The 17,690-nt window shown below is 33.3% G+C and overlaps 2 protein-coding genes across 2 annotated transcripts; both read right to left on the bottom strand.

Moving 5' to 3' along the window:
• Nucleotides 1–9,552: 9,552 nt before the first annotated feature.
• Nucleotides 9,553–10,577, bottom strand: LOC150037030 (uncharacterized). The gene is made up of 3 exons (XM_090311853.1): nt 10,269–10,577; nt 10,013–10,154; nt 9,553–9,764 (listed from the first exon to the last, which is right to left on the bottom strand). The coding sequence occupies exons 1-3, from the start codon at nt 10,575–10,577 to the stop codon at nt 9,553–9,555; spliced, it is 663 nt and encodes a 220-aa protein (XP_090167979.1).
• Nucleotides 10,578–13,730: 3,153 nt separating this feature from the next.
• Nucleotides 13,731–17,242, bottom strand: LOC120073886 (cysteine-rich receptor-like protein kinase 10). Its single transcript, XM_039026801.2, has 7 exons — nt 16,375–17,242; nt 15,536–15,679; nt 15,305–15,444; nt 14,989–15,199; nt 14,653–14,890; nt 14,320–14,470; nt 13,731–14,199 (listed from the first exon to the last, which is right to left on the bottom strand). Exons 1-7 carry the CDS (start codon nt 17,228–17,230, stop codon nt 13,870–13,872), a joined length of 2,070 nt encoding a protein of 689 aa, XP_038882729.1. The 5' UTR covers nt 17,231–17,242; the 3' UTR covers nt 13,731–13,869.
• Between the last annotated feature and the right edge of the window lie 448 nt (nt 17,243–17,690).

Consider the following 17,690-nt stretch of genomic DNA (forward strand, 5'->3'; position numbering starts at 1 on the left):
AGGTTGGGACAAGTTTGAGTAGGCTACAAAATATTTTTATAATATTCTTAAAGTGAATACAACCTATACCTCTTTAGTGAATAATAATATGTCTCGAGTATATGACGAAAACATTATACAATTAGATAACTACTTTCTAGTGAAATTATCACAATTGACTTTTGTAAGGTCCAAAGATAATATTGTGGATCCACTTGTAATAGACTTAATTAGACACTTGGTTGAAAGTTGATCAAGGAGTATGAGATTAAAGCCTTTGATTTTAAAAAGTTAACCAGAGAGGTAATCCAACCTAGTTAACTGATCCCAAGATTTAGGTTCAACGGAAAAACTGATATCCGAATAACTTAATGAGCATTATTGCATTGACTTTTTTTTTTCTTCTTACCTATTCTACAGATGATGAGATAGTACAAGTGTGGTTTTAAGGTAAGCAATGTACTTTTAGTGATTACTATAAGTTGTTGAATAATTATTTATGAAAAGAATATATACAATATTCTTTATAGAAATCACCTATGTGAGTATGAAAGAGCCGCTTCTATGAGAATTTTAAGGTGAAATCTTTAAAACACTCATGAGACCAGGTAGTATTCAATGCAAAAATGAACACAATTATGAGAATAAACTTTGTTAGAATGAGAAACTATGTGACTTTAATTGTCTTAATTTACTCTAGAAGTACTGATAGTTCAAGGCATTAAGTCCACTGATTAGCTAAGTTAGCTTGATTGATGTTCACTAGGGAAAGTTCAAAGTGTTTACTACTTATCTCAATACAAGGATTCTTCATTAGGAAATAGCGAACATTTTCTTTTTTTTTTTCTTTTATCTTGAATTTTCAACTTACCATTTATAGGAGGGATTATTGGGATAAATGGTAGTGACCTTTGGTGTAGAGTTGCATTGTTTCATAAATGAATATGTCCTTTTGAAAATAACCAACTTGAAGAAGAGACACGACTATTCGAATTAGGGTTAGCAAAATTTCTTGCAAGGTCGGGTCCCTGCGGGGACCCGCCCCGATCGGGGCTAGGAATCCCCGGTTTGACTGGGGATGGGGTCAAACTGGGAAAAATTTTTGGGGCCCCGTCTGGGGACAATATTCCCGCCCCACCCCGACCCCGATCTCGATTAATCTCCGACCCCCGATTTGATACATTTATATTTTTATAAATATATATTTATAATATATTGTTGGGTTTTATGTCCTAAAACTCGTGGTTTTGTAAACACTAGAACTTATTCTGAAAATTCAATAAAGTTGTTGTTGAATATATTGCTCTTTAGAAATCCAAGAAACCTAAGTCCCTTGACTATTATATGAGTACTTGAACTTTATGTGGAGACATACAAGTAGATCAGGTTCGAGTAAATAGTTAAAATGATCTATAGTATATGAATAAGGTTGGGTACCTTATTCTGGTAACACTATTGGATGTGGCCTACTCTGTAGTTGTTACAAAGTGTTGTAAAGTGCTACATACGAAGTGATCCTAATTCGTGCATGTTGAGACATGAGGAGTGGGGTTGTCCTGTGCAAATGAGTTTTATGCAAGATCGGACCATGAAACCTGTCACTCTTACTTTATAACGTTGTTTACTGTTTAAGACTGACTATTTCAAAGCAATGACCTAGGTAACTCAACCTTAATCCTGAGCTAACTATGAACTCCTGTTTATTTGGGATTATCCTTTGATCTGCAAACGATGAGAGTAGACCAATTGCCTCTACTCAATAAGCTTATCATTTTGGGGATAAAACCGGATGAATAGCTGGGACATAGGGTGCAAGAGGGAATTTACTCCTACCCGATTGAGGTTAGTAGAGAGGTTGTTCTCTTCAAGTCTTGATTCTGGGTCTTGAACAAGAGGCCTCACCTTCTCATTCGCCTGAGAGGGATTCGATTTGTTGATTGGATCACAAATCAATTGTTCATTAGGGAATCAGTGGAACTTAAGGAACAAGAGGTAATTTCGGTGGTAAAACAATGATTCGACCCAACCGTTATTACGAACAACCTGTGAAGGGTTAACTTACTAATCATGGTTATATCAAATAGACATAATATATCTACAATGAGGAGAGTTCAGCTATAAACTTTAGTGGAATCACCCATTAGTTAACGAATGGGGGTTAGATCGGTCTAATGAGTTTAGCCGATTAATCTCGGATCGTTGGAGCCCATGATTTGTAGGTCCGCGAGGTCCGCCTACTAGCTCGTAAATGGATAAGCTCTAGAATAGCGTGATAAGTTAATTTGAAGTGTTCAAATTAGAATTAAATGAATTTGGAGAAATAATATTTAAATATGATTTAACTATTTGAAGATGGAATTATGTTAAAAATTAATTTAATATTTGATATTAAATTAATTAGAATTATTTAAATAATTATTTATTAATTTTATTAAAGAAAATTAATTTATGAAATTAATAATATTTTCAGTTTTATTAAATAAAATTGATTTTTGAAATCAATTTTGATAAAATAGAAAAAGAAAAGAAAAATACAAAGTTGGAAAAATTGATTTTCCATTTACTTCATGAACTAACTCACCAACAACCCACTTTGACTCTTCATTAACTCCAAGCATGAGGTGCATCTCATGCAGCAAGCTTCTTTGCATGAATATCTACAATATAGAGAAGATTTTGGAGTGTTTTGGAGGAGGATAACCGAACAAAAATTTTGAGAAATACTTGAGAGAAGAAGGGTGTTCTTCTACATGGTTGCTACTGTGAGTTTCTCTAAATTCCCTTAATGCCAGCTTATTTTGAGTCCCACTACTCAATCTTGAGCTCCAAGAGGATATTAGGGAAGATTTTGGGGTGGTCTACAACAAGAACCTATGGAGATTTTCAATTGAATCGAAACTTAGAGGAAGTTCTTCAAAGGTACGTCATGAAACCCATTTTTTTCTGTTGAAGCATGTTTTCTTTTTTACCAAAATTAATGAATTAGAGTGCTTATGGATCCTGGTTTCTTCTGCTGCATATTGGTACCTTCCAACATATATAATATAATTTATTTATATATATGTTTATAATGTATAGTGTTGGATTAGAGCCCAATATTAAAGATTTCAAGAAAATCATGGACTCCCATCACTGTAAAAGAAGCCCATTTTGGGTTTTATGTTCTAAAACTCGTAGTTTGTAAACAATAAAACTTATTCTGAAAGTTTAATAAGTTGTTATTAAATATCGTTTTAGAAATAAATCTAATAAACTAAAAAAATCCATGACTATTACATGAGTACTTGAACTTTATGTAGAGATATAAAAAGTAGATCAGGTTCGAGTAAATAGTCAAAATGATCTATAGTATATGAATAAGATTGGGTATCTTATTTTGGTAATACAATTGGATGTGGCCCACTCTGTAGTTATTACAAAGAGTTGTAAAGTACCACAAATGAAGTGATCCTAATTCTTTCATGTTATGACATGAGGAGTGGGAGCGTCCTGTGCAATGAATTTTGTACATGATCGGACCACGAAATTAGTCACTCTTACTTTATAATGTTGTTTACTGTTTAAGACTGACTATTTCAAAGCGATGACATAGGTAACTTGACCTTAATCCTGAGCTAAAATGAACTATTGTTTATCCTTAGATTTGCATAGGTGAAGGTTGGCTCAACAGCACCGACTCAATAAACCTCCATTTCATGGATAAGAATAGGTAGATAGCTAGGGACATAAGGTGCAAGATGAAATTTACTCTTACCTGCTTTAAGGGATAGTAGAGTGATTTTACCCTTAAGTTCTGACTCGATCTTGAACAAGGGGCTCCACCCTCTCATTGACCCAAGAGGGACTCGTTTTGTTGATTGGATCACAAAGAAATTGTTTGTTAGAGAATCAGTGGACTTAAGGAACAAGAGGTAATCTTATGAGTAAAACAGACATTTGACCCAACCGTTATTATGAACAACCTGTGAAGGGTTAACTTACTAATCATGGTTAAATCAGGTGGACATAATATATCTACAGTGAGGGGAGTGCAACTATGTGCTTTAGTGAAGTGACTCATTAGTTAACGAATTTTGGATTAATTCGGTGTAAAGAGTTTAGCCAATGAATCTCATATCTTGGAGCCCATAATCTGTAGGTCCACGAGGTCCCCTACTAGCTCGTAAATGGATTAGCTTTAGAGTAGCATGATAAGTTAATTTGAAACGTTCAGATTAGAATTAAGGGAATTAGTAATTATATATGATATAATTACGTGTTTAATTTTGGAATTAAACGGAATTGGATAATTCATTAATAGGGATTCATGAGGTGGAATTTGTGTAAAATTAATTTAATATTTGATATTAAATTAATTAGAATGAATTAAATTGTTTAATTAATTATTTGTTATTAATTTTATTAGAAAATTAATTTTGTAAAATTAATAGAGTTTTTCCAATTTTGAAATCAAAATTGAAGGAAATCAATTTGAAACTGGAAAAAGCTTTAAAAAAAACAAAATGGAAAAATTGGATTTCTCCACTTACCAACCAAGTAGCTCACTTAAAGTCCACCTTCTTCTTGAGTCAATCTCCAAGCATGAGTTGTTCTTCATGCAGCTATCTACTATACATGACTATCTTGCAATAAATAGAGGAGATTGGGCTGAGAATCGGGCATGCAAATTGTATGAACTTGCTGAAGTTTTTGTTGAAAACTTATGAGGTTGAAGAAGGCATTCTTCAAGTTTCAGCAGTGAGATTCTTCTACAAATTCCTTTCATTCAAGCTTATTTTGAGTCCCATAACTCAATCTAAGGCTCCAAGAGAATAGTAGGGAAGACCTTGAGGTGATTCAAAAGAAGATTTGGAGAAGATTTGCAGTTGAATTCGAGTTTCAAGAGGTTCTACAAAGGTATGACTTGAAACCCTCTTATTATTGTATGAGCATGCTTTATTTATAGTCAAAATTAATAAATTAGAATGCTTTTGATCTTTATTGCTTTCGTTGCATGTTGTCCTACGTCTTTAGTTTCAAATCGTCCCAACTAGAAAATAAATAATATTTATACTGTGGTTGTCTTCTTCTTCTTTCTGAAAAATTATTTAATAACTATTGATTTTTGAGTAAATATTAGAACTATAGTTGTCCCACATTACAAATCTATAAACATTTTAAGCTTAGGTGTGCTAACTTTAGTTAAATTCCATTTTGCTTTGAGAGTGTTCTTATAATTCGAGTCAGGAGAGAGAAGTATTCTATATGATTGCAATAACTTTTTATGTAGTGGAATTTTTCTTGTTCGTGGTTTTTTTTTTCGATTTAGAGTTTTTCCACGTTAATTCTTGTGTTTCTAGTTTTATTGTTTTCTTCTAATTTCTTCTTATTCATGCAGTAAAAATGGTAGGTTTTTTTTACCATACCCAATATTAGATGTATATGAAAAAAATTCTAGTAAGACAATACTTATCAGTTCTTAAAATAAAATACTATAGCATTTAATAACGTATCAAATTTAAATGGAAGAGAATAAAAGGATTTGCATGAATAAATATATTAAAAATATACTTTTATGATTACTTTCTCTGAAAATCTTTTGTTGGGTACATAGTTTAGGTCTTCTTCTCCGAAAATCTTCAAAATATTGAGATCTAATCTGAGGCAATAAAACCACACGCTATTAATTTTCTAACATTTTGATCATAATTCGTATAACATATGGAACATATACAATTCATAAATTGTCACCGTCTCCAATATCTTGTAGATCGCGATCATATAATTCCTTGACCTTCAATACAGTTCAATGATTTACAAGCAGGGCAAACCCTAAAAATACTAGTTTATTATTATTATTATTATTCAAAATCACAGTTAGGTCACTCCTTAGAAAAGTCGATAGAATTTGTTAATTAAAATAAAATAATATTGCTTTAATTATGATCATATTGGATGGACTAGTTCAAAGCTACACCAACTAACTATTAAAGCCTTGAGTCTTTTGATAAAAAGTAATTCCCTCATCAGATTATTGAAGTGTACAGATGTATATATATATAAGATACAAAAGGAATAAAACTAACTCTAGTTAGAATAGTTAGAGTTAAAACTAACTCTAATCAAAGTAGTTAGAGTACAAATTAACAAGTCAAAGTAGTTAGAGTACAACAAATTAACAATCTCTAATACTCCCCTCAAGATGGAGTGAGGAAGTTAATGACACCCATCTTGGATAGTAGATGAAGAAAAACAGAAGGAGAAAGGGATTTTGTAGAGAGGTCTACTAGCTGGGAAGATTACCGAATTGGCATGAGCTTCACGGTTCCTTTGGCAACATGATCATGAACAAAATGACAAGCTAGTTCAATGAGTTTCGTACGTTCATGAAACATTGGATTAGTTGCTATATGAATAGCAGCATCATTGTCACAAAATATTAGAGTTGGCAGATTTGAAGTTATTTGTAAATTGGATAGCAGCTGATATAGCCAAAGTAGCTCACTAGTTATGGCAACCAATGTACGTTATTCCACCTCAGTAGAAGATTGGGAAACAGTGCTTTGTTTCCTGGCTTTCCAAGAGATAAGAGAATCTCGAAGAAAAATGCAAAAGCCTGTAGTAGATTTTCGTGAATCAGGGCACAAGGCCCAATCAGCATCAGAGAATGCCTTCAAGTGAAATGAAGAAGAAGCTTGTAAAAATATGCCTTGACCAGGAGACGACTTGAGATATCTCAAAAGAGTGTAGATAGCATATAAATGAGACTGTCTTGGCTTAACAACAAATTGGCTAAGTTTGTGGACAGCAAACGTGATGTCAGGTCGAGATATGGTCAAGTAAAGGAGCTTCCCAATTAGTCTACGATACAAACTTGGTTCTTCCAGTAGTGTACTTTCATCAATGCGCAACTTTATATTAGGATCCATAGGGACAGAAGATGGCTTGGCTGCCAAAAAACCTAAATCTTTTAATAGATGCAATGTATAGTTCCTTTGGGACAAGAATATCCCTTTTGCTGAACAAGCAATCTCTAACCCAAGGAAATAGCGTATGGAACCTAAATTCTTTAACCTGAACTTGGCATTCAACAGTTGTTTTAAATATATGATCTCATCAGTAGACGCACCTGTGATGATAATATCATTTACATAAATAAAAAATGCAATGAAAGAAATGTCAATGCCACGAACAAAAAGAGAATAATCACTCTTGGATTGTTTGAAGTCAAGATGTAAAATAGCATGATAAAACTTATCAACCATTGACGTGAGGCTTGTTTCAACCCGTAGATTGATTTATGAAGCTTGCATACAAGTTTCTCCCCCTTAGATCTAACAAGATCATGCTTGTAGCCCAAAGAAAGGTCCATATTTTCAAGGAGATCACCATGTAAGAATGCATTGTTCACATTGAGTTGGACTAATAGCCAGTTGAGAGAGGCAGCTACGGTTAGTAAAACTTTGACAGTCACAAGTTTTGCTACCGGGAAAAAGGTTTTAATATAATCGAGCCCCTCTTGTTGGGTATACCTTTCTGCAACCATGCAAGCCTTGTATCTTTCAATAGTTCCATCCGCTTTAAACTTGACTTTATAAACCCATTTACAACCAATGGAATGTTTGTTAACTGGAAGAGGACAACAGACCAAGTGTTGTTTGTTTCCATGGCTGTGAGTTTTTCAGTCATTGCCTTGTGGTAATGTTCATGAGGAATAGCTTGGTAGTAAAAATCAGGTTTAAAAATGGAGGAGACTAATAAAGCAAAATGCTTGTAATCAGAAGACAACTTCTCATACCCAAGGTATTTATGTATAGGAAATTTTGTTTTTGAAGAGGTAAGCGGTTGAGCCTGTAGGAGACTGCAGTGGTAGTCTTTTAGGTATGAAGGAGGGTTAATGGCTCGAATAGAACATCTAAGAATGACTGGCTGGTTGTTGAGAACTTATGAGGGCATATCTGGTGAAATTTGGTTTTGTTCAGCAGGTGAGATTGGGGTTAGAGTAGTTAGGGCCTATGTAGGAAAAAGGTTATGGGTTGAGGGAGAGTTGTTAGTCTGAACAGGAAATGAGTGGGGCACATCCATGTCAGAATTAGGGAAGTGGCTAGGGCAAGTATCAGTTGTGTGGGTATGTTCACTAGTTGCTGGAGTATGGGCTATATAACTACCAGGATAGTCAAAGGATGTAGGTATGACAAGGTCGGGAAATAAATCAACAACACGGTCTTGATGTGTGATTTTGTGAAAAGGATATATAGTTTCATGAAAAACAACATCTCTTAAGACAAAAAACTTCTGGTTTTCAATATCATACAACTTGTATCCTTTCATTCTAGGAGGATATCCCATGAAAATCGATGGAATAGCTCGTGGATGAAATTTAGATCTATGGAAAGGCAGAGAAGCAACAAAACAGAGACAACCAAACACTCGAAGCATTGATTAATCAACATGTGATTGGTGAAGACGAAAATAAGGGGTATTACAGTCTAAAATAGGGGAAGGAGTTTTGTTAATAAAAAATGCAGTTGTCAATAAGCATTCACTCCAAAACTGAATGGGAACTCGGGATTGGAACATCAAGGCTCTTGCCACATTTGATAGGCCTTCTACACATGAAAATTGATGAACAATACCTTTGGATGAAAAGAAATCTTGAAAGGATAACTTAAGAGCATTGTCTGACCTAAAGCATTTTACCTTGGTTTCATACTGAGTTTCAACTAACGCAAAAAATTTTGGAAGAATGTTCAAGACATTAGACTTGTTCTTCATTAAGAAAACCCATGAATATCTTGAAAAGTCATCAACAATAGTAAAAAAATAACGACGGCCAGCATGTGTGGAAGTAGGGTAAGGGCCCCCGGTGTCACAATGGATCAATTCAAACATCTTATTTGCTAAATGTTGATTACAATGGAAACTCAACCGTTTTTGCTTTTCTAAAGGACAAATAAAACAAGGTTCATGTGTAAAAAGTCTAAAAGAATCAATAGATATCAAGTTCTTTAAAGCAATCAAGTGCTTGTGAGAAGGATATCCAAATCTACCTTGCCAAATAGAAGCTGAACAATGAGATGTATTACAGACAAGAGCATCTGTAGGAACATGTCTATCTTGTTGTTCAACATGAAATAGGTAAAGATTTTGCCACAAGTTAGCCCCGCCAATCATCCTAAAAAATAACTTGTCCTGAATCACACAGGAAAATTCAACAAATTTGACAGTAATAGGTAATTGTTTAGTGATAGCACTGATGGAAATCAAGTTGAAAGAGAAATCAGGTATGAACAAAATATCTTGAAGGATAAAGTTAGAAGATAACTTCACATGTCCCATATATTGAACATCAATCTTAGACTGATTTGGCAAAGAAAATGAAGCATTTGCAACAGGCATAAGAGATATAAAAGCATCCTCTTGATAACATATGTGAGTTGTTGCTCCAAAGTCTAAAAACCAAGCACCAGATGTAATAAGAGAATCATGGGAGTTGGGACAGATTCCTGCAACATGTGAGGTAGTGGCAGTTGATTCATTTTCAGTCTTGGTCTTGGCTAAATGAGAGTATAATAATGACAATAACCCCTGACACTATTCAGAAGTCAGAGAAGAGAGTGAATCAGATGGGGTTTCATTCTCGAATGAGGGATTTTTCTGATGAAGTCGATGGCCAAGTGGATAGCCATAAAGCTTATAGCAACGATCGACAGTGTGGCCATAAATGTTGCAGTGAGAACAAATAGGTTTATCTTTCTTCTTGGATGTATTTGATCGATTGCATGAATTAGTGGTAGTTCCATTGGCTATTGAAGAGTTCTTGACCATGATGCAGTAGTGGAAGAAATGGAAGGTGTCGTGGCAGGGGATGGGATTGCATGTTGTTCTACCTCTTGAACAATCAAGGAAAATGTTGGATTGATGGTTGGTTCAGGTTCCATTAGTAGCAACTGGGCTCGAATTTGACCGAAAGAATCATTGAGACCCATGAGAAAGGTCATTACATATTCAGTTTGAAAGTATTAAACAAGATCTTTGACACCACCACAGGTACAACGACCACAAGAACACATTGGTCGGTAAGAAGCTAATTCATTCCAGAGAGATTTCAATTTTTCATAATAAGCAATTATAGAAGTTTGATCTTGAGAAAGATTTGATAACTCACGTCGAAGTTGGAAAACTCTTGGACGATTCTAGCATTGATATCGTTCTTGAAGGTCAACCCATATTTCGCGAGTAGAATCAGCGAAGTTAATGCTTGTAGAAATCTCCTTGGATAATGAATTAAGGATCCAAGCGATGACTACACTATTGCAGATAATCCAAGAACTGAGCAAATCACCTGTTGGACGTGGAATATATCCATCAACAAATCCCAGTTTGTTTTTCACAGTGAGACCGATGACCATTACTTGACTCCAAAATGTATAATTTATTTCAATGAATAAATTAGAGATAAGAATCAGATTGGTACTGTCGGAATGGTGAAGAAAATAGGGGTTGGTGTATTGTTCAAGAACGATAGGATTAAGCGGCATTGATGAGGAGTCGAAGGTAGAAGAAGTGGTGGGAATGTTAGGGTTTAGTGGAGAGTGGATCGGGTCTTCATCGGCCATGGCAGAGAGTTCCAAGGAAGAAGGAAAATGGAAAGCGGGAAGTTCACCGTTGAAGGAGGCGTGGGAAGAATCGAAGGGGGGATACAGAAAAAACTCAAGAGAAGATCTTGCGTTTCACTTCTGATACCATATTAAAGCCTTGAGTCTTTTGATAAAAAATAATTCTCTCATCATATTATTGAAGTGTACATGTGGGTATATATATAAGATATAAAGGGAATAAAACTAACTCTAGTTAGAGTAGTTAGAGTTAAAACTAACTCTAGTCAAAGTAGTTATAGTACAACAAATTAACAAACTTTAATACTAACATATAAGAAACTATCAACAAAATTCATTTCCTTAAATGGTAAAACAATTTTTTTAACACTCCTTAATTATAGGGACAAACATACAATATCAACCTCAACTAAACTACCCAAACAGGAAAATGATCCAATCAATGTTGGAATTAAGATCTATCCGCCGCTCAATGAGCAAAGTTGTGTGTCACCATGTTCTGGAAACATCGAATATATCAAAAACTAAATCTCATGGTGATTTAAATTTTCGTTTATTCCGTATTCCAATTTTTTCATTTGAACAAATCCATGTTTTTTTGGTATATTAATCAACTAATATACCACATTTAAAGTATATCAGTCGTATATTTTTTCATTGATTTGTATACTTTTTGTATTTTTTGTTTATAGCAATATGAATTATTACTCTTTTTAATTTTTATATTTACTACATTTTCTTGTCTCTTTTGTAGTTTTTTTTCCTTTTTAAATGATGTTGTTTCTTTCATTTCTATGTAAATGTACAATAGACTGAAGAGATTCAACTTAAAGCTCATTAGCACTCAATTTAGTATACTCATTTTAACAATTTGGACATATTTGGAATAACTAGAGAAAAAAATATTTTAAAAAAAAAATATTTTTGTGAATTTTCTTAAAACACTTAAATAACTAGTCATTTTCAACCATGTATCAATAGTATATCTAGTGTGTATCAATAATGTGTTAAATGTATCAAATATATACTAGTAGTGTATCAAGTATATATCAAAAGTGTATCAAGGGTATCAAGTGTATCAAGTGTATAAAGTGTATCGTATGCTTGCTTTTTGCTACTTTTGCAAAAGTAATAATTCTAGACAATAGACCTAATTTTTTAAATGTATTTTGCCAAATATATAAGAAGCCCAAAAAAATTGCTAAATTAAAACAAAAACTACAATTTTATATATTTTATACTACTTCATATATTCAACTGCTTTATAATATATTTTAATTTATTAAAGTAAAATATGGTATATAATAGAAATTTAGAAAGATTTCTATATAATTTGTATTTACAATTGAGGTTAAATCAACTAGTAAATACATATCTCTTATCCTCACATAATATTTTTTTTTTTTAGGAATCTTAAATATGTAATATCATACTCGAGTTAAAGGTTCGCTCTCACATCACATATTATCATAGATTAATAACTAATTCAATGTTAAAGAATCGACATCGAATTAGTCATTTCAAAAATAATAACAGTAAGCCAATAGGTTTATGTTGAATTTATAATACAATGATAATGATATGATGGAGAGTGAACAGCAGAAACATTCAACAGTTATTCAAAATTAGCGGCTAAAAATTATTGTATTAATTTTTTGTTTTTTGAAACAATTGTTGTATTAATTAGTTATATTAATGCATGATAAAATGAGCTATATAATGTGTGTAAATAGATGGGAGTAGCATGGGTACAGGCGCAATCCCAGTAGACCTCCTTTAATATATCGTGGTTACGAAAACTTTGACACTAGTGAATAATTAATATAAAGAAACTAGTATCAAATGTATTTTTTGTTAGTGCTAATATGAGTATAACTCAATTAATATGAGACATACTCATGATTAAGAGGTTATAAAGATTTTCATATTACTAAATCTATGTATTTAAGATTAGATGATTATTTGTATGCTAGTGTTCTGAATACGTTTCAATAGTATATTAACAAGAGAGGCCTTTGAATTAAGGTCGCATGTCAAGATACTTAATCTTTTGAAGGCAGCTACATACATGTGTGGGCCATATTACAATCTTTGTTTAAAACATATTTGTTGATTATTTGCGAGGGAAAGGGCCTTTTCATTTAGAAATTTAACTATTTGTTAATGAAATTTTAACTTATCAACAACCACTTGTGTTAAAATTGCAATGGGATTATAACCTATGTCAGGTCCGACGGTTCATTGAACAAGATAAATACATTAAAAAAAAAATCTCATTTAATGCTTAATCTATAGTTTCATAAAATAAAAAACTGTTAAAATAACATACTTTACAACCATATGTGAAGATCAATATTGGAATGATTTCATGATTTAAATCTTACTTTGACAAGTAGGCTTTAGATGTTAGATCATATATGTTAGACTATCGTTTGAACACATTAGAGTAGTCAAATAACGGTAGAGATTGTTGATGAAGAGTACCGTTACTTAATTATCAAGTTTCAAGTGATCAGTAATTAGTAATTAAGTGAAAGAAATGATTGTTTTCGAAAGGAATAATTCGAATAAAAGACTTCTAGATCTAGATATTGTGTTAATTGGTTCAAGAGTAAAACTAGTAATTTCATGAATGAAGTTTATTCCATAGAACTCTCTTTGCTAATAACCTCCATACTTGATCACTTTTATTGCTTTCTTAGTTTAATTTATTTTAATGGCATCACAAGTCAATATCCTAAATAAAATTGAAAGAATATCTCTAAAATAATTAAAAGATTATCAACTCAATCTTGAAGACAATACTCGATCAAGGTCGTTTTTAATTTTATTATTATTCAATGCATATTCTTGCACCGTATCAAGTTTTTGGAGCTACATAAGACCTTTGGGACCAGGGTTTTGTGTGTCAGGATACTTGGTCTTCAAGCTCTAAATGCACATGTGGCCATATTAGTCTCTGCTCATCAATTATTACAATGTTTGTGTTAAAACATATTTGTTGATTCTTTGAAAACTCCTTCGAGGGAAGGGACCTTTAGAAATGCAACTTTTTGTTAATGAAATTTTAACTTATCAAGAACAACTTATGTCAGCCTTCCATCGTGCCCTTAAAAATTGCAATGAATCACACAATAGAATTGCAATGGGATCACAACCTATGTCAGGTTTGACGGTTCATTGAACAAGAAAAATACATTCAAATCATAGCTCATCTAATGCTTAATCTATAGTTTCATAAAATCAGAAACAACTATTAAAATAACATATACTTTACAACCATAATGATAATCTAACGAGGATGGATCTTCGAAATTGAAATGTTATTCGTTGAAAATTGAATAGGCACGCTATTACAATTAGTTTCATACGGCCTTAGCAATGTGTTAGATCTATTCGTAGCACTGTGCAAGAAGAATGCTGGTTTAGAGGGTATAGGAAGGGTGAGAGAAGAACTACTTAGCATCATGACTACTGAAGTCATTGTTGGTCGATTTGTTACATTTTCCTGAACACACAATAATCCAATATGGATGCATCTTATCATCTCAATTCTTGAACCACCGCTAAGGGTTGAATCTATGACGTTTGCAATCGTTCCTACCCTCCAATTTGTCCATGCCTGTAAGAAAATTTACAACGATCACCTTATATTAGCATTTATAAAGAACATCTACGGTTGTTAGTTGCTTAAATGTTGTCATGTTGGGAAATCTTAAGAAATAAAAATTCATATACTTACAAAGCTTGAGAGATCTTCTAAGTATTCTCCATTGTGAAAATTATTGTTTTTTTTACCACTCAAAATCTCAAGAACCAAAATTCCAAAGCTAAAGACATCTGATTTGACTGAGAATTGTCCATGCATTACATACTCCGGAGCCATATAGCCACTATAAAAATAAACAATAAATCATTGCAATATTTAATTCAATAATTGCTAGGTGAGAAACCCAATACAAACATTTGAGATGGTGTAATGAATACCTTTATCTACTAAACTATGCTAAGATGATTGGCAACACTAAATTATTCAAAAGTATTGTTAAGGGAAAAATAACAAATTTGTACTTACTAAGTTCCCACAATTCTATTTGTATTGCCATGAGTCTGATCTACTTCAAATAATTTGGCCATACCAAAATCTGCAATCTTCGGATTCATTTCTTCATCCAACAAAATATTGCTAGCTTTAAGATCACGATGTATGATTCGATGGCGAGAATCTTCATGAAGATACAGAAGTCCTTTCGCAATGCCATTTATGATTCTGTAACGCGTTTCCCAATCTAATAGTGTCCGCTTCGTAAAATCTACATCCTCATCCATTTATGTAAATAAATCTTGTCAATTATAAGAAAGGATGTCTTTTCCATTAAACGTAGACCATAGAAAGAAACCAAGATCATACCAAATATAAAGTGGTCAAGGCTGCCATTTTGTACAAACTCATATATGAGAAGTCTTTCGCTTCTTTGCAAACAGAACCCAAGTAGCCTAACCAAATTTCGATGTTGAAGCTTGAGCACCAAAAGTACTTCATTTTTGAATTCAACATCCCCTTGTTGGGAATTATTAGCAAGCCTTTTCACAGCTATAGGCCGTCCATTATGTAGCTTACCCTGAAAATATCAGTAATAATTATAGGTTGCTAGTTACAATATTACTTTACTCCTTAATTATGATTTGGCCATCATCGTTAGCAATTCTTTTAATCAATTTGATACCTTATAAACAGCTCCAAATCCACCCTGTCCGAGCTTGTTTTCAGTTGAGAAGTCATTTGTTGCCACTTTAATGCTATCAAAATCAAATTGAATCATCTCCACACTGCTAATTTCACTACCGATGTCTCCAAGAGATGTATCTAAGCGTAGATTATTAGGACATGAAAAACATTGGGATCAAAGCATATATTAAACTGCGCATCTAGGAAAACAGAGGAATATTTTTCATACCTTCGAAATTGCGTAATGGTCTTTTGTGATTTTGGTTCCTCAATATCAAAGTGATAAAAATGCCAACAAGAAGAATGACAGCAGAAACGATGGTCACCATAATGATTAAAACAGTTCTACTTATACCGGTATTGCCGTTATTTCCTAATAAAAGAGGACCAAAAAGTTAAATAATAGGGGTTATATGCGTAATCAATACAAATTCAGTAATTAAACTGTAAATTGAGGAAGAACAATAAAAAAGGAAAACCAAACATAAAAAAGAACATGTTAAATATGATAATTGTGAGTATTGAAACGAGATACAATTATGACAATTCTGATGGTATCACTACTACTACTAATGCAAATATAAATTAAGATCTACTTAGATTGAACTTATTAAATGCTTAAAAATACATCTTCTTTTACTCGGGTACACTTTTTTATAAACACATTTGAAGTCAATTGGGGTTATTGTAAAATATACCCCAAATTTTAGATCACTTTCCCGACTGGAATTCATGAATTTGGGTTGAAATTCATCTCATATCACTAGTTTCCAAAATTCAAATCCCCTTAAAATATTGTCTGAAAAATAAAAAAATCAACCAAAACTATAGAACTACTCTCAAACTTAGTTAAAAGCAAGATAACTTACCTAATCACGATTTTTTTAGCAATACAAGTTAATTCAACGACAAATTCATAATTTTCATTCAACCAGAGAACGAAGGAGAAGAACTTTAAATATACAACAGAAATAAAATGGTAAGTTTAGATTATCTAAAAGTCAAACGTGTCCGAAAAAACTATTTAAAAGTCGTTTTTTTCACATCATTTTCCACCAAAAAATGTACCAGGTTTTGGAGGCGAATATGACGAGGGTGAGGGCAGAGGAGGAGGAGAATGAGAAGGCGGCGGCGGAGGCGGAGGCGGAGGTGGAGGCGGAGACAAAAGCGGGGGATAAATGGGGTGGAACTCGTAATTGAGTTGACAACTAGTTGCAAGTAATCTCACCCCTATGCTGGCGTTACAACAACTAGGAATAGAAGCTTGAAGCTGATTGAGGCAATCAAAACAACCCAAGTAAGACAAATCAGGAAAACAATCAACCAATCCATATATTGTATCCATGCTCGGACTTCGAATCTTCTCCCCTCCCTGAGCTGACTTCTTAATAGAACTCCCCGCCGCAGCCTCCGATTGCAGCCGATCCAACAAACTCCTTAGTGCCTCATTGAACCCATCTGGGTCTTCCGCTCTTTGATAGTTCCAAAAGAACATCAGCGTACTGGTGTCTTCGACGCCGTAAATCGAGTTGTTTGAGTAACGAATTTGACAATCTTGGTACCATCCTTCTGCCTCTCTCTGGTTTGGACAATCTTGAGTAATTCTGAGCGTTGAGTTATACACACAGCTTCTACATTGTTCCAATGGAACGCCTCCACGGCAAAGAGCCAAAGCGGTGGCTCGGTCGGGATCTTGGCCGGAAGTGGCGTTGTAGAAACCGTAATCGACTTGTGTGTTGGAAGAGATGGAGAGAAGTACGGTTTGGAGATTTTTGTTGAAAGGGCTGTGGTTGGTGTAGTTGGCTTCGTTGGAACAGGTGTGATATAAAAAGGTTGGCTGAGAACTTGTGGGAAAAGTATAGTGTGGAAGTGCGAGAATGAAGAAGGAAAGCAAGAAATGCATTTCCGAATTCAAGGCACCCATCTCTACTACCTATTTCGTTCTCTAAAAATTCAGAAAGTTATTAAACACTTATAAGATAGCTATGCCGTTGACTACGTGGAAGAACCGTTGTTATTATTATTGTTGTTGTTATTTATTTATTTATTTATTTTTATTATTAAACTTGACTAATTATCAGCCGCCACAGAAAAATGAATTTAGAATTTAAAAATAGATTTTTAAAAAATTGGAACAGCAAATTTTCGTTGGACTATTAGGTGCAGTGAACAAAATGGGCATAGCTTGATATGTATTAAAATATTTTTATTTTTAAATGGTTTTTTCCCATCAATATTAACTATAAAGGAAAGGGTCTTTTTAAACTTAAAAAAATATTTAAAAATATTTACACTTTATAACAAAAATTCAAATATTACAAAATATTTTTAGAACTTTTTGCTGCGAAATGTAAATATCTTTTTTAGATTTTTTTATTTATAAG

The sequence above is a fragment of the Benincasa hispida genome, chromosome 3, assembly GCF_027475165.1.
Source record: "Benincasa hispida cultivar pf3 chromosome 3, pf3_genome.v1.1, whole genome shotgun sequence".
Taxonomy (NCBI): Eukaryota; Viridiplantae; Streptophyta; class Magnoliopsida; order Cucurbitales; family Cucurbitaceae; genus Benincasa; species Benincasa hispida.

Excerpts from the sequence above, each read along its gene's own strand:
- LOC120073886 (XM_039026801.2), bottom strand. The coding sequence starts at position 17,230 with ATGGGTGCCTTGAATTCGGAAATGCATTTCTTGCTTTCCTTCTTCATT. Across the intron at positions 15,200-15,304 it reads GATTTGGAGCTGTTTATAAG|GGTAAGCTACATAATGGACG; the intron begins GTATCAAATTGA and ends TGATATTTTCAG. Across the intron at positions 14,891-14,988 it reads CCTTGACCACTTTATATTTG|ATTTTACGAAGCGGACACTA; the intron begins GTATGATCTTGG and ends ATGAGGATGTAG.
- LOC150037030 (XM_090311853.1), bottom strand. The coding sequence starts at position 10,577 with ATGGCCGATGAAGACCCGATCCACTCTCCACTAAACCCTAACATTCCC. Across the intron at positions 10,155-10,268 it reads CTTGGATTATCTGCAATAGT|AATCGTCCAAGAGTTTTCCA; the intron begins GTAGTCATCGCT and ends TATCAATGCTAG. Across the intron at positions 9,765-10,012 it reads AATGTGTTCTTGTGGTCGTT|CCAATGGAACTACCACTAAT; the intron begins GTACCTGTGGTG and ends ACTCTTCAATAG.